The sequence below is a fragment of the Natrix helvetica genome, assembly GCF_964273705.1.
Source record: "Natrix helvetica genome assembly, chromosome: 1".
Lineage (NCBI taxonomy): Eukaryota > Metazoa > Chordata > Lepidosauria > Squamata > Natricidae > Natrix > Natrix helvetica.
Window position 1 is genome coordinate 257,824,893 of NC_138548.1, and position 24,285 is coordinate 257,849,177.

The following is a 24,285-nucleotide window of genomic DNA, read 5'->3' on the forward strand; positions in this document are numbered from 1 at the left end:
AAAAAACCCAAAACGTTTTTCAGATAATTTATTTCTTATCCCCAATGTAACACATAGTTTTCTGATCAAGATAATTTGTATTTATCAATTTATAGACAGACTCTTTGAGAGGAAGACAGCATTAAGTCATAGGTCCTATTGCTGTCAGTGCTAATACACAACCATGTTGATCCAGGACATTTAAAAAAAAAATTACTACTGGATCTTATTATAAGTCTTTTCAAAAGGAACATCTTCTGTAACCATGAGCCATTTCACACATCAAAACAAAAATATATGGAACAGAAATCCTCTAATTTGTTGCCTTTCTCTTTAATGGCTCTCCCCACTTTCCATAGGATGCTGTCTCTGCTGGAAACAAATACAATATAAACATAAAAATTATAATAAATAAATGGCACAAATATTTTACAACTACACTACAACGCTGCTAACAAGGTCAAATTTTCTCAGAATAAAACAGGCAGGTCCAACTCTAAATATGGATTTTTATCCGTTTTATTGTTTGTTTCCTCTGCCTCTAATAGTTTGATATAATAGTAGATATGTTATTTCACTTTATTGGGCAGATTTTGCCAAGAGGTAAGAATTCATTATAAAAACTTCCTACAGGGGCATCGTATTGGGACTCAATGACTAAACATAAGTACTAAATATAAAGTACTACATAAACATAAGTATTACAGACTAATCCTAAGTAGCACTAGCAATGTTGACTCTGCAGGCTAAAATCTATGCATTAAGCATATTTATTGTATTATGCTTACAAAGGGTATTTTCACATAATGGAGCTTTTAATATGTTGATCTAAAAGGCACCAGTTGGGGAAATATTGTTCTCTTTAAAACCCCACAGTGTTCTTTCTACCTTATCATCTAGAATTTTGAATAACAATCAAGAAACTTTGTTTCTTTCCATCTGGATCAGAAAAGGTAATAGAAGTGCCTAGATCTGTAATGGACTAGATAAGGGCCAATAAGCTAAACTTCAAGCTTGGGAAGCTTGCAAAGTAGTATACAACCAATTAAAAACACTCTTACATTCTAATAAGTAAGAATATGGTGGAGACCTTATATTAAGCAGAAACCCTTACTGGAAAAGTACTGTGATATAATTTGCTGTAGTTTTTTTTTAATGTTATATTTGATTCTGCATACAAAGCTAAATAATCTAATGCCTATCAACACTGACATTTTAAATCTTCATTAATACTGATACAATACCTTCTTTTTTGTATTTTTAATGGTATTTCAGTATTTAAACATTAGAGTACTAAGAATTTTTAGTCAATACTGTACAAATGCCATAGTATCAGAAAAACATAAAGTATGTTTTACAACAGGGGTGTCAGACTCGATTTCATTGAGGGCTGCATCAGGGTAGTGTTTGACCTGGGGGCCTGGAGTGGGTGTGGCCAGGGTGGGCGTGGCCAGCTCACTGTCACTCGTGTTGGGGACACCTCTGGTGGCCCAGCTGATCTGCCAGAGAAAACAGGCTCCCAAGCTCCATTTTTGGTGGTGACTGCCTCCTGCAACCCTCTGCCAGCAAAAATGGAGCTTAGGAGGGCCACATGCAGCCCTCCCAAGCTCCGTTTTCACTGGCAGAGGCACCATGGGCCACTCCTTTGCTGTTTCCAGGGTGGTCCCGTGGGCCAGATCTAAGCACCCTGTGGCCCCGGTCCTTGAGTTTGACCCCCCTGTTTTACAACAATATTATAAGACTTTTTTTTTTGCATTCCCCTTATAGAATCAGGCTACCATTGCCACATTTTTTTACCATCCAGGCTATCAAATGCAACGCCTCCCAGGCCAAAATTGCTCAGCCAATTACTCATAAGTTTTTAACACCCAAAGCAGATTAGCACACTGTTTTGTAAATGGGTGCTGTCATGAAACATGTACTATCACCGAACATAAATTCTTCCTCTACTTGTATCCATTTTACTATATCAGCAGGTGCACAAACACAATAGTTTACTGCCTAGCAATAAAAATTAGTAAAATTATTATTAGAAAATAGTATCATAATTTTTAAAAGAAATAGATGAATAGATGAATCCCAGATGAATTCTTCGCAAGGATAATTAAAGAGCTATACAAAATTCTGCAACTTCCAATGAATGTTACTTTGTATTTTTGTTTTTGAGTTAGTACTTTAAGAAAAGAGACCAAAATATTCTAGATGAAGCTTTTTTTCAGAAATGGGGCTGGCACCAATAGTTGGTGTTATAATTAATGATGACCTTGATGGAGATATGCAAGCTCTGTTACCAAGGCAACAAGGAGTAAACCATGTCTGAAGACTGTCCAGATAACTTTTGGAAGTGGCTCCCTTTCACTTCCCTATAACCAGTGAATCAGGGAGAAATGGTGGAAATAACCCACACCTACTCAAAAGCATCTCACACTACGTTAGCATCTCCTTGTCTCCATTGCATATTCTCTTGGGGTTGTGCAATTACTATATGACTCCAGGAAAAAATGTACCTTGTTTTAAGGATCTATCAAAACTTATGGTATTTTGATGCATTCAAAAAGAACCCACTGTCAGAGTTCCAAATAACATCCAAAATTAAATCAGAGTCCAAGGCAAAGTATTATTCAAAGTTTCAATTTATTAAGAGACTCATGTTGGCACACCTGGGAAAACCCAAATCCGAAAGCTTCCCGGTTTTCCCCACCCAGTTGAAAGTTCAAGATCCTGCCCCCACACCCGCAAGCCCATCACATGGTCCAATCTTCCACACCCATCCAGTTCCGGTCAGTTGCAGAGGTGTAGAGACAAAGGATGACCCTGGATTCTAGAAAGGAATTTTATTTTGAAAACATCACATTCTACTCCTTACTATCCTCTCCCTGCAATTCCCCACTAATGAAACAGCATAGCAGAATAGACTATTAGTGTGGCAGGCCAAAGATCCCAAAAGGAACCAGCTGCAGGCCTGACACCCAATGGACAGTTGACCAGTAAAGGAGACGCAGCAGCAGCCTGATAAAGCCAGAAACAAGCCAGCAATCTTTCTGTGCTTCACCATGGAGCTGACTTCTATTAGTCCAACTCCTGTTGAACACAAAATTAATTTTCAGAAGAGGGTTAAATGCATATTCAAAAAGTATCTAAGCAACAAGTCACCAGTGCAAAAGAGGGGCTGCAGAGTGAAACATTGGAGAATCAACATACACTCTCATCCTTCACCATGTAAACTTTCCCAATCAAGTCTTAGTTGTGCTTATCCTTCTTTTAAAGCCATGTTTCTAAATCTGATTTCAGTTTGGAGACATGATAACTATAAGGAGGAATTCTGGTTTGAACTTCCCTGCTGCTCAAACCAGAATAGTCCTGAAGGTCATACTCAAAGACCTCATGGGAGGGAGCATCACTGAGCCCGTCTAAATAATCAACAGACAGCCGGGCCATCACGATTGTTCCATAGTCAGACACAATTGTGAAAAGGCTCTAAATCCACAGTTTTAGCCATTAAAGCAAAGGATCAAGAAAAATGTGAGAAATTGATTGCAGGAAACAAAATACATGGCTTTTGTATAGATAATTCTTTGTTCTATTTTTCATAGCAAAGTACTTACATGTACTACATGAAGCCTCTCTAGGAAGTTATTCAGTTGTGCAAAAACCATTACAGGAGGAAAATCCCATTGCTTTACTTCTTGTCCTGGCTGAAAATAATTGTTAAGATGTTCTCTTCTTTCTTCAAAAATTTGTTTAAAGTAGTCAAAAACATTAAAAGCTTTCTGAACTTTATTCAGACTTTCTTCTGTTTCTCCTTTAAGTAGATCTTCTGGACTGAGAAAATTCTTGGCCTGGTTGGGCAGAATAGAGAAACAAATTAAATATTTGTAAGTTTTACATGGAACAATCATGGCAAAAGATGCGCTGCTTTTCTTTGACTCTTAAATTGGCCACTCAGTTTTGAACTGACATCGATTTGATAATTAGCAAAGTGGAAGTTCAGTAGATTTGGACATAGATGTTAGGGGTATAACAACAAATGCATAAGTAAGCTCCTTATCTACTAACTAAAAGATATTGCATATGTGTTCCATTTCCTCCCTTTTGATTGATTTTATGTTTGATAAGAAAAGAAATTAAAACAACAGTGGAAAAAGAGAATGAGGCATGTTCATGTGAAATTCCAAGAATGAAGGATACTGAATGCAAAATAACAGCTTCCCGCTAGCAGCATCCCACATTCTTAAACTGTCCTATTTAGTGAATCATAATTATGCCATCAATGTTGCGAAGGTGAGATGCTAAGAATCTCTTTGCAATGCAATTGCAACAGTGAGAGATGCACCCACCATTGATTTCCGGGGCTGAATAGGTAGCCAAACTTTAAGTCTTGCAACTCTTTTTGATATGACAAGTGGCAAGAATCAACTATTTCAGATGTGCTGGCAAAATAATTTTTATCTTGAAAAGTTTCTGAAGAACGTCTCATGTCTCACAGACCTGGTACATAATATGGGGCTCACAGTTCCTGCTCAAAGAAAGTGGCAGTCATAGCTAGGAGGGCCTTTGAACAACTTTGGTTGTGCACTAGCTATGCCCTTTCCTGGATATGCCCTTTTCCGTTGGACACTCATGCCCTGACCATCTCTTGTCTGGACTACTGCACTATGCTTTACATGGCACTACTCTTGAAAAGTATCTAGAAGTTTCATCTGATAAATAAAATGGCTGCGCAAGCAATCCTGGGTGTCTCAAGGACAACATATGTAACATCTCTAGTACATGAGCTGTATTGGGTATTGGTTTGCTTCTGGGTCCAACTCAAGGTGTTGCTTATGACCTTTAAAGCCCTACATGGCATGAGGCCAGGTTAATTGTGGAACTATCTTTGCCCTATTATATCAGCCCATCGCACCTGGTCAGGCAGGAAAGGTGCGTTGTGGATCCTGTGATTCCAGGAGGAGACCTTTCTCTGCCATTGTCTCCACCAGGGGTGGGTTGCTGCTGGTTCGGCCCCATTCAGCCGAACCGGTAGTGGAAGTCAGGCCTGGGTTGCAGAACCGTCAACAACCCAGGCCTGACACGCCCCCGAACCGGTTCTCTGGTGTCGTCTGCCATTGCTGGCATGGTTCTTCACATGCACAGAGCACTTTTTAGTCAAATGCACAGGCGCAAAGCACACACGCAACAAACCAGTACTAACCGGTTGAGGAACCCTCCCCTGGTCTCCACCCTCTGGAAGACCTCCTTCCAGAGATGAGGTATCCCCCACTTCCTGGCCTTTCAAAAATGTCTAAAAACTTGGCTATGTCATTTTGCTTGAGGCGTGAAGAACAACATGCTGTCATGGGACTAGTTGGTAGTTGAAGGCCTGGCCCTCCTTTTTAATTTTTAATTTAATTATTCTACTTTTGTTTGAATTGCCTCCTAATGTAATATTTATATACAGCTTTTATGTTTTTATGTCTTACTTGTACACTGTCCAGAGTTGCCCCGTGAGGGAGATGGATGGTTTCTAAATATCACAAACAAACAAACAAACAAACAAACAGGAACTGCTTCACGTCTTACCTGCTGAATAAGAAGATTGCAGATTTCTTGAAGAAGCACAATTATCCTAGCAGGTGCACAGTAATATTTTGAAGTGCCCCATATTAAGCATACTATGTGAAGCATGCAATTTAATAATGGTTTCACCTCATTAAATTCCACATTTTCTATTTCTTCCAGTGGGCGCTGGAGAGGCTTTAGGTGCATATTTATATCCTGGGCTTCAATCAAAGCTGCGATTTTTGAAAACAAAGAACACAGTTTTTAAAGAAGAAATACTAATCTTTGTGTGTTTCTTAGAAGACAATATAAAAATAAAATTCTTTGGAAATAAATCATTTTATATTCAAAGGGATTTATCCCCAAGTATTCATATTATGAATTAGAGGGCCAACAAATTTATCTTGGCTTTATGTTGCATGCAGTCAGATAACATGAGATATTAAAATTAATGGGATCTCTTCTTAAAATTGCAGAGAAAAAGAAAGGCAAAGAAAATACATCACCCAAAAGTAACAACATATAACTCAATTTCCTGCAGATAAGATAAGTATCTTATAGGATTTGGCAGTTCCTCAAAGAAGTTTTTTTTTTACAGGTGAATGGTACTAGACAGGTAGTACTCAACTTACAACCACAATTAAGCTCCAAATCTTTGTTGCTAAGCAAGACAGTTGTTAAATGCATTTTCCCCATTTTACTACCTTGTGTGCCACATCTGTTAAGTCAATCACTGCAGTTAGTAATATAGTTACTAAATGAATCTGGCTCCCCCGTTGACTTTGCTCGTCAGAGGTTTGCAAAAGGTGATCACATGACTTGGACACTGTAACCATCATAAATACATAACAGTTGCCAACAGATCAGTGGTGGGATTCAGCCAGTTCGCACCACTTCGGGAGAACCGGTTGTGAACTTTCTGAGCAGTTTGGTGAACTGGTTGTTGGAAGAAATAATTAGGGCAGAGAACCGGTTGTTGAATTATTTGAATCCCACCATTGCAACAGATGATACTTGTTCCTTTTATTATTATTTCATTTACAAATTATATCAATAGACAAGAATGAAATCAAACATTTGCTTCCACCCTACCTATTATCATTTTTATTCTACTGACTACTTCTAGGCTTAATGTAGGAGACCAGAGAGTCACTTTTAAGCATCACAGCTGCCTGGATTTTTTTTAAAAAAAAACATTTTAAATCAGCCTTACTGATTTAAGGTCAAAGATTAGCCATTAAAGAAGAATACACATACCAGGGAGCAAATTATGGGAACATAAACCAGGAAAAGGAAGAATTAGAAGTCAAAGTTCACATGGGTATAAATAGACTATGTATTCTTTATGTATTGTGTTCTTGACATCAATATGATAAACATATACACTTATTCAATATTTAGAGTATTACCATTGTTCCCCTATTAGAAAGGCAATTACACAAAACTTAGCTACTTCATTAGATACGTCTATATAGGCATAGCCAAAAGAAGATGAATTTTCTCCACAATAGACCAGCCAGAACAATTTAACAGCAAAAGGGTTATTAAGCCCTACTGCCAAACGATATAACACAGGCAGTGCAATAAAAAATGCAGATTCAGTATTCCCCATTGTTGTGGGCATAATTATGCTTGCGTTAGGATATTGTTTGTTTGTTTGTTTGTTTTATTGGATTTATATGTCGCCCTTCTCCGAAAGGACTCAGGGCAGCGTACAACATTAAAAAACACATATCACAAAAGTTAAAAGGAAATTAGATAAATATCCCAAAAAACAAACCCAATTAATATGACAATAACATTTAAAAAATTAGATAAAATTAACAGGCCAGGCTGGCTTGCTGGAAAAGCTAACTTTTTAGGGCGCGTCGGAAGAACCGGAGGTCAGGGATTATGCGAAGCTCCGGGGGCAGCTCATTCCATTCTCTCTTCTACTAGTTTAGATGACAAACTATTAAAACTCACCAGAGAGAAGGCACACATAGGATGAATGAATGGTTTTTCACTCAGCCCATTCCCAAAGTATTCTCCCGATTTCTAAATCTTAAAAATTCAGACTGCTTCCATATTTCAAGGTGTTTCTAAGGACAAATGAGGGCTAATCATTTTGATTTTAACAGCAATTAGGGCAGTGGGCCTCTACTATCTATGAAATACAGAATTGTATTAACCAACCTTTAGCTTTTAATTATTTCCTCCAGGCAAAGAGGATTAAAAAGTAATTCCCAGATACTTAAATACTTTGATGTATTACACAGCAATAATCGTCAACCTTTCAGTGACCAGTTTTTCAATATTTTTTACGTTTGCAATGATTTTACTGCCTACTTACTTATATATTTTTATTGTCATTATTTTTTTAGATTTTAATACTATTACCGGGAATCTTTTTTTAACTTTTAACTCAAATATAAATGGAACATCAATTTTCATTCAAATAAAATGTATTCATTATTCATAAAAGTATACCCATAAAATTATCTCATTTTATTAACATGTTACTTATTTTTGTTTCATTCGTAATGCAATATTGTCTTAGTGTCTTCTATCTAAGTTTCAGGATTTAATTGATATGGTCAGATAAAGAGCTTGTTTTTCTATTATATCCAAACAATTTGCTTCTTTTATGGGAAAATGATTGTCTGCATTGAAACCTAATTCAACTTGATAGAAAATTGGGGAATCTATAGCATTAGTATTGATTAACATTTGCTCTACAATTATGAATATACTGAGCGCATCTTCTCTATTCTGCAATTTTCTGTGTTGTTTAACATTGATTTTATATTCATTATCATGGTATAATCTACCATATCATTCTGACATAAAGTATCTACACTATACTTACTATTTCTTTGAAATGATTCATCATCCACACATCAGTATTCAGTTTGTTAACTCACTGTATGAAGTCATTATGTTAACTCTCAGAAAATATAAAGGTTCTTAAAATTTCTCCAAAATTTGTAGAATGCTTTTGGCAAGCTATATTGTGCAAATAGAGCTAATTTCTCAATAAACGTAGAGGTAACATTCTCAAAATCAATAAGGATCATTAGCTTACTTGAAAATTCAGAGAGATCTAATTAAAGTTCCACTCAAAAGTCACACAATTTTCTTTAGAAAGACATTAATCATCCACATGCAACAACAAACAAGCAAACAAACAAACAAACCATTCATTGTTATGTCAATAAACATGTTGAAACAACTGCTCATTCTTGGAATTGGTCATAATCTTAATTTATTGCATGCACTGTGATATCTAATGAATTGTGTAAACTTGGACTTTAACACTGACAAGACGTTATCTGAGAATTATACAATGAATATTAGAAAAACCTCTAGAACTTCCTTCTTCAAAAATCACATATATCCGCCATGTCTTCCTGCCATAACTGGTGTTCCATCAGATGTACAAACAATAATATTTGTCAATAAAATACAGGGCTTTTTAAAGTAGGTTTTTTATGCAGTAAAATTGATTCTCCTTTTCTACCAACTATAAGATTTTTTGCAAATTTTTCTTCTTGTGCATGACATTTTCATCAATATATCATACACAGACAATTAATAAAATGTTGCTGTCCATATTTTGGCTGTACTGAGAATGTCTTGGGTTTTCAGTAGGTTACAATCTGATCTCAATTTCCTTACCCATTTCTATCAATGCACCTTTATACAGCTATGAGCTATATCATTAAACAGTATGGATCTCAGTGAAATAAAGCTCAACACCAAGATAAGATGTTTTCAGTTTAATGTGAAAATGTTTGTTGGCACAGTAAATTCATAAGAATATTTTTGTTAGAGGACTAAATAAATCGATAAGTAGTCACAGATCTATGGGATTCAATGTTCCAAAATGACAGCATGTTCTGACACAGACATAAGCAAAAAATATATATAACCTGTTGTACCTAAATTATTATTGCCATTATTTTTTAACATCCACTGGTGGGTGGTACTGTTTAGATTGAAGTATTACTTTTATAATGAATGAATGCTGCTGAATAGGTTTTGAGTTAAGACTACTTTTATGTTAAGACTATTTAATCTGAGTTTCTTCTCTCCATTATATGGGCTAAAAGACTCCACCTCAAACCCACTTGCATTATGATGAAGACAGACGCATCATCGACATTGTCATCCTAAAGAACAACTGGACTAGATTTAGTAGCCAGTTTAATAAGATAAAATCCACCAATCTAAACTTGTGTTATGGAATTAATAACAGTTACAGGAGTAAAAACAATCATGCTTCGTTCTTTTTTGTACCTCAATCATTACAGAGAAACACCTTAGGACTATTTTAATTTGCACTTAAGTGTTTTCAGAAGTTTTAGAATCAGAAGTAAGAGTATTTGCTTTATGGACAATCTGCTTTACTCAATTCTGGGGATTAACTCAAACGCCGTTTTAGCTATAAACTGATAAAAGTGATGTGATGTTCTTCTTGATAGCAAGTGATTTTTTTTCCCACCGATTTTTCATTAATTACATGCAACTGTATAAAACAAGCTTCTGTATTCATTTTTTTCCCAAAAGTTAGTTATATTTTAGCCACACAAATTTGTCTCTGATATGTTTTAAAATTGACTATACATTTTTGTTACAACTAGCGGTCAAAACAGTAAATAAATTGATTGATTGCAGCCAATAGTTTTGTCAACATATATCCACACAATAATTTTGTGATGAAGTGCATGATTTTTCTAAAAAAATTCCAAATGTGGAATTGTCCAAAAAGTCACGATTTTCATTAATTGAGATTTAATGCCATGCATCACTATCTCTAGAAATCACGAAACAAGAATTTTGTGATAGTGTTTTATACAAGAAAAGACGTAAATCTTATAACTTTTGTAGAAGTTGACTGTTATGTATAGAGTATTCAAGTAATTACAATAATAACCTTTTTAAATCACACTAATCCAAAATTTCACAGCCTTACCTGCTTCGACATCACTGAAGATGGATTTGAATGCTGGAAAGTAAGTGCTTTGCACCTTGTCTAGTAGCTCTAACATAGTTAAAATTCTTCTAGCCTTTAGTTGGCTATAAATACACTGTAAATCCTCATATCTGTAACACATAATGAAGAAGATATGAGCATGCTCTCTTGCAGCAAACAGGCTTATAATCTTCCTAAAACAAATGTACTTAACAGAGAAATTTTATTCTTTGTGTCAGCCAGAAAGTACAACTGTACAACTAAGTTTTTCTTTTGTAAATGGATGCTTCTACTTCTCAGCTTTTTCCTCCAGTTGAGTTAGAAGCTACAGCAAATGACCTGGTCCTGCCAACTGGCAACCACAAAAGCCCTAGCTCTTCCTACTCCATTTAGGTTTCATTATATAATGACTTTAGTAATATATATAGTACCTATTTTTCCAAAAATCCAACTCCACCTTTGGATGGGGATCTTTGCCTTGCAAAAGCAGTTCTGAAGACTGTCTCTTAAGAACGTTCTGGATCTGGTGGGTCCATTCAATAACAGAAGACTCAATTGCATGAATAATAGACTTATCTACCAGTTCAGCACTGCAAAACACAAAAGTGTCAACTGATCAGCTTTATTTCTCTTTTGAAAATGGTTCTCTAGAAACCAAATATAAGGCAAAAACATAATTTCCCTCTTTTAATGTAATAACTGGACATTTGTCACAAAACAATGTATTATTACTGGCTCATATTATTGGCCCAATATGTTTGCATTTCTGTGCTTGTTCCTACTCATTCAACATTTATAACTTAAAGCCGAACATGAAAAGCTTTCAATTCATGCAGTATCTTGAAAATGACCACTTGAACCAATAATTAAAGCATTGCAACTTACTTTTTCTCATTGTCAGAGTTAATGTATCTCTCCCTCTCAGGCTCAATAGGAAGAGATAGCAATGTTTTTCCTCTAATTTGGCCAACCATCACAAAAACACTCCTTTTCAGACAACAGACATGATTAATGATATCTTGGGATACTACATTAGGCCAATTGTGATGGTTTCTCTGGTTCACCAAGAGAGGCATCATTACCTGGAAGCATTCAAATACACCCCATTATGAAGCTGATATAAGAGAAGCAACAGAAAACATTGTATCAAATCTTCTAGTTTCCTGATTTTCTTACATCTAGCAAAAGAACCAAAAAATCATTTTATAGACTTGTGAGAGCTTTCTGCACTAGGCCTTTCTGAGTTTCCAATCAGAACAGACATATGGAAATAGCTACAAGCAAATAATCTCCACGAAACATTGTATTTTTAAAAAGTCATTCATCTTTTAACCCCAAGAAACTAGGCATTCCTCTTTGACCACCTTGGATGAAAAATGTAGAAATTCAAACCAAATATGTCTGGGAGATCCTCAAGAGATCAAGAGAATTTGAGTTTGGCTTCAGTTCTGAGGTTTAAAAAAATGTCCTTTTAAAAGACTCTACATTTGAAATTATTTTCCTGCACCCTTTTTTTGCTTATATTTTGGTTACAGAGTCTGGGCCTACTGCCAACTATACATTTTTTTTAACTAGTAATGTTTGAAACTGTCTTGTAATTTTCAGTAGAAAAAGAGAAATGAAATCACCGAACCATCCCTTTTGGCAAGTCTTCAAGTTGTTTGATTTTTTTTTTTTTACTTATTTACACTTTTCAGGGGTTTTTTAAAAATTTCTTTGCTTGTTCATTTATCTTTTATGCACATAATTATCTTCTTTTCTCTTTTAAATATAGATTCCACACATATACCTATGGAGTGGTGCCTGAATGCTAAATTCAATCTTTATGAAGACTTTACATCTATGAGCAATGCTAGAAAATACATTAAATATTTAAATATAGAAAATATTATTATTGATCATTTCTCAAATGGTATATGCCCTAAAATCAATTGGTGTTAGTATTAATAATGGGTCAAAATAAAATGGACTTAGTCTTAATATAAAATGGTTGTGTTACCAAAATAACAAAATATAAACTTAGCTTATTTATAATCATTAAGGGCAGATTTTGCTTATCTATAGAAAACTGATTTAATGGAAGAGGATACATTTTATTAATGATGGATTGGATGGGAGAGTTTATCTCACAGATACTTCAACTAAAGCTAAAGGCATGGCCATTTTAATTTGTAAAGGATTTCCAATTGATGTACAAGCTGTTGTAAATTAACATTATTTAATTTTATGTGCTACAACAGCAGATACCAAAAATGGCTAATGTTTATGAATCAAATTTGCATTTTCCTGTTACGTTTTATGAATGTTTTCAGCATTTGAATATATGTATTTATGATAAAGTGATAATAGAAAAAGATTTCAGTGAAATATTGGATCATGAACTTTGATGGAGTTACACTGGCAAAAAAAACATTAGTGAGAAAAACAATTAAGATTTATACAGGAGAACTGAATTTACTAAACCCCTAGCATTTGATGTATCCAACCAAAAGAAAATACACATTCTATATAGGTGTGCTTGAGAACATTTTTAGGCTTGACCATTTTTAATATTATAGATCTTATATTATTCAAATTCAAATTCAAGAGTGTTATATAGATCTTTATTATATATCTGATCATAATGCAATTACTTTGAATTTGCATTTCAGGAACTGGTTAAGATATTAAGAAGTTGGAATTTTAATGTTGCCTTATTGAATGATAAAGAATTTGTACAACAAATGCAGGTAAAGAACTTAAAATATTTTGATTTGAATTCAGAAACATGCATTTTTGAATGGGAAGCATATAAGGCACATATTCAAGTTAAAATTATTGCTTATGCATCATAAAAAAAATAAGATTAAAAATAGAAGGGGAAATAATTTGAAAAATTAATTGAAATATTTATGGGCACAGATGGTTAGAGCCCCATCTACAGTTTGTACAAAGAAATGCAGATAAAGAAATATGAACTAAATACAATGATATTACAACCAACAGAATTTTATGACCGAGATACTGGGGAAATGGTGAAACATCTGGTAAGATCTAGCCTAACCCTTTAAAAAGGAACAGCATAATGATTCCATTATCATAGTAAATGAGATAATATATGTAAAAGTTCAGTGCTATGAATGTCAATTTTTTTAACATCTGAATTAATCCAGAAAATGTATCAAATGAAGATATAGAAGACTTTTGTTTTTTAAAAAAATCTATCACATTTTTGCTAAATCACAAAAAGAACTTTTATTTGCTTCATTATCTGAAGTAGAGACTAAATAATGAAATGGCAAGTGGTAAAACACCAGGATTAGATGGGTTCCCTATTGAGTGCTATAAAATATTTATAGACCTTTTGGTACCAATACTTTCTCAAGTGCATGAAGAGATGTTTGATAAATGAATTTTATCATCGGTAGTTAATCAGGTTTATATTACAGTTATACCAAAACCAAGTAAAGATCACATCAAGTGCACTAATTATCATCCAATCTCATTGATTAATGTTTATAGAAATAGCATGTGTTATTTAAAAAGGTTAGCAGTTAAGCGCTGTTAGCAAATATTGTTATTAAAAAGAATCAAGCAGGGTTTACAAAAAGTAGGTGAGCAGCAGATAACATCGGATTAGATGTAGATCTAATGGAATTGATAATCTTATCTTTAGATGCTGAAAAGACTTTTGATAAAATAGAGAAGCAGTATATGTTTGCAGTACATAGATTTGGATTTCCTTAAGAATTCATTAAACGGATTAAGATATTATATGAGTCACATCTAAAGGAAAGGTTAATGGCATTTTTTTTCTCTCCAGGTTTTCAATTATTCAGAGCAACTAGACAAGAACGTTCATTTTTACTCTTGCTTTTTAATACCTGTGTGGGACATTTGGCTTGTGCTCTTAGACAACATAAGAGATCTACAGAGTAATACATAACTCAACTGAATATAAATTGGCTTTATTTACAGACAATGTTCTTATCTGCATTTCTAAATCTTGACAGATTAACAGAGTTGGAAGGGACCTTATAGGTCATCTAGTCCAACCCCCCACTCAAGCAGGAGACCCTACACCATCTCTAACAAATGGCAGTCCAATCTATTCTTGAAAGCGTCAAGTGGTGAAGTGGCCCACAACTTCTGAATGCAAGCTGTTCCATTGGTTGATTGTTCTCACTGTCAGAAAGTTACTCCTTATTTCTAGGTTGAATCTCTCCTTGCTCAATTTCCATCCATTATTCCTTGTCTGGCCCTCAGGTGCTTTGGAAAATAGCTTGACCCCTTCCTCTCTGTGGCAACCCCTCAAATATTGGAACACTGCTATCATGTCTCCCCTGGTCCTTCTCTTCACTAGACTAGCCATGCCCAGTTCCTGTAACCGTTCTTCATATGTTTTAGTCTCCAGTCCCCTAATCATCCTGGTTGCTCTTCTCTGGACTTTTTCTATTGTCTCAACATCTTTTTTATAGTGTGGTGACAAAAACTGGATACAATACTCTAGATGTAGTCTTACGTGGGCTTTCTGAGTGGCATTAGTACCTCATTTGATCTTGATTGTATCCATTAATGCAATTTTGGATTGCACTGGCCTTTTTTGCTGCTGCCACACACTACTGGCTCATATTTAGTTGGTTGTCCAATAAGACTCCAAGATCTCTCTCACAGTCACTGCTATTAAGCCTGGTTTCACCCAGTTTAGATGTGTACTTTTAGTTTTTCTTACCTAAGTGTAGGATTTTACTTTTCTCTAAATTGAATTTCATTCTGTTAAATAGAGCCCAGTATTCAAGTCTGTCAAGATCCATCTGGATCTTGAGTCTATCTTTTAGAATGTTAGTTATTCCTGACAGCTTAGTATCATCTGCAAATTTGGTAACTTCCCCTTCTATTCCGTGATCTAAGTCATTTATGAAGATATTGAAGAGTACTGGGCCTAAGACGGAACCTTGTGGTATCCCACTGCTTACGTCTCTCCATGTAGACTTAGACCCATTAAGGACTACTCATTGAGTATAGTTTGTCGCAAATCTATCTGGCGGTGAAGCTATCTATTCCATCTATTCTATCTATTTTTTCTAGCTTAGAAAGTAGGTTATTAAGAAGTAGGTTATGGTCTACTTTGTCAAATGCCTTGCTGAAGTCTAAGTTTATTATGTCCACAGTATTTCACTGATCTACTAATATAATCACTATGTTGAAGAATGAAATTAGATTGGTTTGGCATGATCTGTTTTTAACAAATCCTAGTTATTACTTTACTTGTTTATTACTAGCTATTATTTTACTCGTTTTTACTTGTTAACAGATGTTTTTTTATTATCTTTTCCAATATTTTCCCAGGTATTGATGTTAGGCTGATTGGTCTGTAGTTTTCTGGGTCTGTTTTTCCCCCCTTTTTTGAAGATAGGGACCACATCAGCTGTTTTCCAGTCCTCTGATAGTTCCCTGGTGTTCCAGGATTTTTGAAAGTTGTGGTGCACACTACTTCTTGCAGTCTTACTTGAAAACATAGATGCCCTTAGCAGCAGCATACTCTATTAACTGGTACAAAACTGATGTCAATAAGTCAAGATTTGGTTAACCATCAATTTAAGAAATATCAATTCTGCATTCATACCAAATCCATTAAATATTTAGGAGTATATAGTATATATCAGATGATATAATGCAGTTAATAGTAATATGCAATTAAATTAAAAAGGTTTCTCCAGCTATTGATGAATGGGAGTTATTAAACCTCACCCTTTGATTTTAAAATGACCTTAAAGTGAATATATTCCCAGATTAATTTATATTTTGAAAGGAATATCAATTTATATACAATTTATATTGTATATCTGGAAAATACTTTCAGGAAATAAATTCTTTGTTTAGAACATTTCCGTGAGGTTCTTCATTTCCGAGAATATCTTTACAGAAAATGCAAATACCAATTAATGAGGGAGGATCCAGTTCTTTGAACCTGGAAGATTATCATTGTTACCTATTGTCAAGTATTAAATACTAAAGCTGAAAATTCACCTGCTTCCAAAATTAATATTAGGCCATGGCTTAATTTTACTCTATTCCCATGAATATATGCAAATATGTAATTCCAATATCTGCTGTCCTCCATCCACACAGAAGAACCAGCGAAATGTAAACATAAAGCAGAGGAAATAAAGTACCGGTATGTTGTAAAGATAACACATAGACATATGAGGTAAATAGAGTAATAATATGTAGGAAAGCTGGGAATTTAAAGGATTTGCGTGATGATGTCTATTGAGAAACATGTACCATTGTTATTCCACAATGATAAATGCACATAGATTTACAGCAATGAAATGATAAACTATCAGACCAAGCAGAACTATGGGGCCATGATGATATACTTGGAATGAGTGAGAGCAGTGGCGTAGCGTGGGTTGTCAGCACCCGGGGCAAGGCAAGTAATTTGCGGCAGGTAGGACCGCCGCCCTCGGAGTGCCCGGTCGGACAAAGACCGGGGAAGTGATGGGGGGGTGGAAGTGGAGGGGGAGAAAGTCGGGTCGTCCTTTTAGATCATGGGGGGGTGGGGGTGGGGCAGAATTGAGAAAGCGCAAATCTGCGGCTGAGGAGAAGCTCCAGGGGATGCGGCGGCTCTTCCAGCCTTATTTGGATGCAGCCAAGAAAAGGGGGGGATGTTGACACTTTCAACCTCCCCCCCAAAGAGGAGATTCTCTTCCCTCCCTCCTCCCTCCCAAGAGCCTGCAACGTTACACCCATCCACACCCACCCCCGCCGCTGCTGCTCTTGGCCTCTCCTCCTCCCTCCGCGGAGCCGGGCGCCGTTTCTCCCCCGCCCGACAGCTGCACCCTTGGGCGGAGAGAACGTGTCCCAGAGTCTGGCGGTGCCTGATGTGCTCCTCCCAAAACCGGCTTCCCCGCCGCCCCCTCCGCAGAGCCTGCCCACCTTGCAGAGTCTGCCCCCCCCCCCCCCAAGAGACTCTCCTTGGTCGCAACCTCTGCAGACGGAGCTCCGACGTGGCCCGGGAGGGAAGAGGGCCCGGCTCAGAGAGACTGCCTGCCAGGGATGGCCCTGGCCGACCTGAGAGCGAGGCAGCGGGGCATTATGGGTGTGCGACGCCCGCACAAGACCCCCCCTGCACTCCCCCCGCTTTTGCCAAAAAAGTTTTGCCATCACTGGTGTAACTGAAAGATGCTCAGACAAAAGCTTGGAATCTTTTCAGGGTTATTCCAGAGAGTCAGTCTTGGTAACATGAACTCGGGGACAAGAGAGGAGATTCTGGCCGAATGAGAGGGGAGAAATCCTGAAAGGAGGAGGAGCCCTTTGAGAGCTGAGTGGATAAAAGCATCAAGTTTGGAATGTGTGTGTCACACTGCAGTGAGAGAGAGTGAGTGAGCCAGGCAGGGGCAGAGAGCTGCGAGTGCGAGCGCGCCCCCCCCCCCCAGATGTTGCGCCCGGTGCGGGCCCCCCCCCTGCACCCCCCACGCTACGCCACTGAGTGAGAGTACTTGGTAGCAGTTGGTCAGCAAGTCATTAAAGCAGCTGTGTCTCTTCCCAGGATCACATAGCTCCTCACTGCAGCTCTAGTGCAATCCTTTGAAAAGACGTGATTAATTTGGCAGGCATTTCTGTCTATATGCGAGCCACGCTCATTCCCTTTTCCCCTTTTTCTCATTCCAAATCTAAAGCGCTGCAGGCTATATAGTGCAAATCCCAAGACCTAAGAATGATCACGCAGGCCAAGTAAACTAAAACAACTAAAACTAAACAGCGATCAGTGAGCTCTTAGCCTTCTTGTCCTCTGCTTCTCTAACCAATCTTTGCAATCCATCTGAGATGCAATCAATTACTGGAAAAATAGCTGTTAATAAATTCCTTATGTATGCATTTTATTAAGGAAGGTAACTGATAAATAACCATATCATGTGAGTGCATATTCTTGGTTCTCAATTATTTCATGTGTCCCAATCAAAATTGTGATGCATACACTTCTTAGGCTAAGACATCAAATGTTATCAGTAAACCTTGAAAAGGCTCACAGCACAGTAACATTTACTGTTATCATATTAGATATACAGCACTTATTATAGGAGGCCTAATAAAGTTAATTTGTCATTAGAAAATGAAATAGGGAGACCGTGAAACACATTGTCACCTTGCATTAAGGCACAGTTTAATCATTCACTGGAAGGAAAGTACACATTGCATCCATCACAGAGACGCCCATCAGTCAATGTCTTTCTTTCACAAATAATCAGCATGGATTGGCTCAGATTAACCATCTCTGCTGTGCTCCAGGTTAATGGCTGTAAGCAGAAGTAGAAGCAGAAACAGAAAGAGGAGGAGGAGGAGGAGGAGGAGGAGGAGGAGGAGGAGGAGGAGGAGGAAGCGAAGAGGAAGAAGAAGGAGAAGGAGGAGAAATCCCAAATATCCAAATTGGGAGAGAAGTGTAAGAAAAGGGGGAAAGACAAGTTGCAGCTATGATCATGCAATTGAAGTCCTGCCCCTTTTATACATTCATTGACAGATGTAAAAAAAAAAAGTCAATGTTTTAATTGCACTATCGTAGCTATCATCTTAGCTTTTTTTGACACACATACACTGGATGTTTCTAGATCAAGGTATCTACTATTACCTATTTTGACTAGCATGCTCGGTAGGCCGAGACGGAGATCTTTTGCATCAGTAGACTCAGAAATAGGCACCTGCTGATCTGAGTAAGCAGCCTAATTTCAAAAGCCCTTTGCCAGCAAGCCAACCTTCTATGAAAAATAATCTGTCTCTTTCCCGGCAGCTGGAAATGTAGGAATTCTGCTCTTAACACACACACAAAGATTATATTCTCCTGTCTTAACAGGCAATTCCAGGAAATGCATGGATACCTGGCCTCACTCTTTGTTTTCTTGCTTTGTGATCTAAAGTTATATATTCTTGTTCATCAGCAATAATTTGCAGGGGGGGGACACCAAATATTTATTTCCCCTTCCCCCTTCTTTCTCTCTTTCTAATCACGCTGTTCTAGGAATAAAAATCAAGTCTTTCCAGCATATGAAAATATAGTGTTGATCATCAAACCAGATAAGGATCAAAAGCTTGATATTGGCCATAATTAATAATGTGACAACAAATGTTATACACATGTCAAATGCAGGCATCTTTCATATAGGGTAAAATTAAGCAAATATATTGTTGTCTTCAACAAATGTCTAAATATTGACAGAGTGGATTTCAGACACCGTACATCAGGGATGTCCAAACTTGAGAACTTTAAGACTTGTGGACTTCAACTCCCAGAATTCCCCAGCCAGCCATGCTGGCTGGGGAATTCTGGGAATTGAAGTCCACAAGTCTTAAAGTTCTCAAGTTTGGACACCCCTGCTGTACATGATATCAGGTTTTATCAATATAATTAAAATGTTAATCATTTTCAAATGTATGTTCTATGGTGAGATATTTGAGTGTGAATATGGTGATCCTGGGTATAATTACCTGACAATAACTTCCACTAACCTCAGAGGTAGCGTTTATTCTTTACAAATAAGATGGAATTGTAAAACACATGGAGTGCTAGTCAGAAGATCTTTCAGTGAGTAGAAATCCAACGCTTCTTTTGATTTTAATTAGAAATTCAGGCTTCCCATTTAAATGCCAATTAGGTAAAAATCCCATCAAATTCCATTTGTTGTCTGCTTATTTGTTTCTATGCTAATCTGCCACAAACACAACTAACACTTTTATTAAATTACTAAAGTGAATGGAAAGCATACTTTATTTATTAATTTATCCCCAAACCTTGAATTCTATCAATTATTCTGTTTCTGAGGAAGATGTACTGTACTGCCACAAAGAAGAGGGAGTCAGTTAATAGAATAAAACAGTAAAAGACCTGGGGAGACGTCTCACCTCACCGCACTTCAGCTGTATCTTTCAAATTGGTCATTTCCTTCCAGGCTCTGTTCGGCGAAAGCGCATGGTGGCATTCCACGCACCCCCTACGCTTTCCGGCTCCTGGGGCAAAGCTGGAGACCCCCCCCCGCGGCTGCCGCCATTCCAGGGGGTCCCAGCAAGGCACCCTGTGCTCCCCCTAGACATCAGGGGAGCCCACCGAAACAGCAAAAAGCGGACGCACGCGTCCGTCGCTCCCGGCTGCCGGAAGCAATGCATGGAAACTAATCAAGGAGAAAAGCAACCTAGAACTGAGGAGAAACTTCCTGACAGTTAGACCAATTAATCAGTGGAACAGCTTGCCTCCAGAAGTTGTGAATGCCCCAACACTGGAAGTCTTTAAGAAGATATTAGATAGCCATTTGTCTGAAACGGTATAGGGTTTCCTGCCTAGGCAGGGGGTTGGACTAGAAGACCTCCAAGGTCCCTTCCAACTCTGCTATTGTATTATTATTGTATTGTATTATTGTAAATGAAAAGACCTTCCAGGATTCTGTTCCCATCATCCATTGCCCCTTCAGTACACCTGCTAAAAAGTGATAGAAAAATAATCAGCCTCAATGTATGAAGTCAGTGAACTTCAGCGGCATAATCTCCAGAAACTGACCATTCAGCTTCTTACTGTTGGGACATGAAAAAAGAAAAAACAACAACTACTGAATAACCCCCAAACTTAACGTAAAATTCGGATTGGGCAAATCGGTAGTAGCAGCAGGGGGGGGGGGGGCAAGCACGCCCGAAACAGTAGTAAAATAATTGGCAACCCACCACTGAGCTGCATGTCCCAGATACCTCCAAAGAAGCAGCAGGAATTAAGCAAGGGAAGTCTGTCCCCCCCCCCACTCAACTACAGATAGTCCTCAACTTACGACCACAACTTAGAGCACAAAATTTATGTTGTTAAGTGAGACATTTGTTAAGTGAATTTTGCCCCATTTTACAACCTTTTCTTGCCGCAGTTGTTAAGTGCACAATCACTGCAGTTGATATGTTAGTAACCCGGTTGTTAAGTGAATCTGGTTTCCCCATGGACTTTGCTGGTCAGAAAGTGACAACAGCTGATCACCTGACTTCGGGAATGGTCATTAAGTATGAACCAATTGCCAAACATCTGAATTTTGATCACATGACCAAGGGGCAAAGATCGTAACAGTGAACAACGGTCCTTTTCCCTGGGCCGTTGTCACTTTGAACGGTCACTAAGTGAGCAGTCGATGACTACCTATGTTTGAGAAGCTTTACCAGGGGAGGGAGGGAAAAGTCGGGGTGTTTTTCTTTATGTGCGCCATCTAGCGGCAGCTTGAATTTTCGCAGCCCGGATCCGAGAGCTAAAATCTTCCAAAGCTGCCAGAAGCTCCCCCCGAGTCAGCCCGTCCCGCTGCCTACCTCTTCCACCAGCGTGGCCACCTGGTCAAGGGTGGCTACCGACAGGTCTCCATAAAGCAGTTGCCGGGGGTCGGGAGGCGAGCGCAAGGGTCCGGATGCGAGGCGCAGCAGGAAGACCCCTTTGGAGGAGCGACCAGCGGTGGGCGCCAAAACCAACTCCTCGCCTAGCGCCAACTGCCCCGCTGCCCCCTGAGTGACAAACAGAAGCCGCCCGGCTGGCTCGGTATCCAGGAAAGCGCTCAGCAGCAGCCGCGCTTCGGGAGATTCCAGGCAACGCGCCCAGCGCTCCGGCTCCACTCGCAAGCTGCGCGCCACCCGCTCCCCAAGCAGCGTGGCGCGGGGATTCGCTTCTGGGGAGCCCTCCTGGTCCGGGTCCTGATCCTCCTCTTTGCCCCCCATTGCTCGCCGGCTCTCCCTTCCCCGAGTGTTTTGGTCGGCGCCGCTGTTGCTTGGGCGACCAGGACGCTCCTGAGCGGGAGTGGGAGGGACCGGCTGCAAAAGTGAGCTCTGACGGGCTGCCCCGCCTTTCCTTCGCGGACGGACGAGAGGGGAGAAACCCTCAGCTCTCAGCACGGGCGGATGGATTCCCAGCTCTGATCGGAAAACAAGCCAGGAACTCCCAGGAAAACTGGAGCCGAACCAAAGGGAATTTTTTGCTTCTGGCTTAACAAAACAAGAGTTGGAAGGGATCTTGTAGGTCATTTAGCTGAACAAATTAAGAGTTATAAGGTACCTTGCAGGTCATTTAGTCCAAACCCCGCCCTCCGCCCAAGCAGAAGACCCTACCTACACCATTTCTTTTTTTTTAATTGTTCAAATTTTATTGATTTTAAAAGTTTTACAGGGAAAAGGGATTAAAAGGTTATAGAACATATTGACCGCTACATCGTGCGGGGGGGGGAGAAGCCCCCCCCCAGGTCTCACAACTTTTACAAACAAAAATAGAAAAATATCAACATTTACATAGGTATTAGCAGTTTTGAGTTTAACACAAAATCATCAGTATGTTTCAATCATTTTGTTTTGTATCACTTCCATAAAGGTACATTGTTACAACAATCGCAATAATGTTTCAAATCACTTTTGTGATCTGAGTGTTCTAGTTGTCGCATCCTCTCCCCGCCTCCCACCCCCTCCACTGGCAGAGCCTCAGCCCCCCCCTCCTTTGTTTCTTGTGTAACATCCCCATTTCGCCTAAGTCTAAGAGAGCACTGTGTTTTTTAGTGAAAGCCTCTGCTTCCACTACTATGTTGATTCTAATTCTACTGCCCTCCCAGAAAATCAACATGCCTTCCTACACCATTTCTGACAAATGGCAATCCAGACTCTTCTTGAGAGCCTCCAATGAAGCTCTCACAACTTCCGAAGGCAACTTCTGTCCCATTGGCTGGTTGTTCTCACTGTCAGAAAGTTTCTCCTCATTTCCAGGTTGAACCTCTCCTTGTTCAGTTTCCATCCATTATTCCTTGTCTGGCCTTAGGGTGCCTTGGAAAATAGCTGGACCCCTTCCTCTCTGTGGCAATCCCTCAAATATTGGAACATTGCTATTAGGTCTCCCCTGGTCCTAGACTAGCCATGACCAGTCCCTGTAAATCTAGTCCAACACCCCAACCAACCAGGAGACCCTACACCATTTCTGACATGTGGCACTCCAGTCTCTTCTTGAAAGCTTCCAGCTTAGTACAGGTAGTCCTCGACTTACGACCATAATTGAGCCCAAAATCACAGTCATTGAGGCATTTGTGAAGTGATTTTTGCTCCATTTTACCTTTCTTGCCAGAGTTGTGAAGTGAACCACTGTAGTTGACATAGTTTGTATGACAGAGTGGCTAAGTGAATCTGGCTTCCCTGTTGATTTTGCTTGTCAGAAGCATGCAAAAGGTGATCACATGACCTTGGGACACTGCTTATGGTCATAAGTAGGAACCATTTACCAAACTTCTGAATTTTGATCATACAACCAAGGGATGCTATAAACGTCATGTGAAAAATGGTCACGAGTCACTTTTTTCAGTGTCGTAACTTTGAACGGTCACGAGATGAACTGTTGTAAATCGAGGATTACCTGTACTTGGGTTCTACAAAATAATCAATTTTGCTTTAAGGCAACGGGGGGCATCTTTCAGTATCTTGTGGCTAAACAGTTCAGTTTAGTGCCTACGAACTAGGTTCACACAGATCACTCAACCAATCTCTGCCTGCCTTTCACTGTTGATTCCTTGTGACTGCCTGGACATCCCTGTGGGGTGTCATTGCCTGCTGCTTAGCTTGACTGGTCCAAGGGCACCCAATTGGCTTTGTGCCTAAGGCAGGACTAGAACTTAAAGAGTCTTTCTGTTTGCAGCCCGGTGCCTTAACCACCACAGTAAACCAAACTAGCTCTTGGGTTCATACAATAGAAGATAAAGCTAAATAAACACAAACCACACCCTTTTGTGCTATCTACAAAGGAAGTCGGTGAACAGCTTCTGCTTCAATTGCTCACTTTCAGGGATCTGTTTCTCGGC

At 38.6% G+C, this 24,285-nt stretch overlaps 1 protein-coding gene across 1 annotated transcript in view; it reads right to left on the reverse strand.

Annotated features, from left to right (window-relative positions):
- The window catches only part of DNAH9 (dynein axonemal heavy chain 9), a gene marked incomplete at its 5' end in the record, with an annotated part of 234,306 nt that extends 212,129 nt beyond the window's left edge, over nucleotides 1-22,177 (reverse strand). The window contains 6 exons of the mRNA XM_081938079.1: nucleotides 3,585-3,818; nucleotides 5,539-5,750; nucleotides 10,472-10,602; nucleotides 10,903-11,061; nucleotides 11,357-11,553; nucleotides 21,779-22,177. Of these exons, the coding sequence (XP_081794205.1) occupies nucleotides 3,585-3,818; nucleotides 5,539-5,750; nucleotides 10,472-10,602; nucleotides 10,903-11,061; nucleotides 11,357-11,553; nucleotides 21,779-22,177 (1,332 nt within the window). The remainder of the gene's footprint in view (nucleotides 1-3,584; nucleotides 3,819-5,538; nucleotides 5,751-10,471; nucleotides 10,603-10,902; nucleotides 11,062-11,356; nucleotides 11,554-21,778) is intronic.
- Between the last annotated feature and the right edge of the window lie 2,108 nt (nucleotides 22,178-24,285).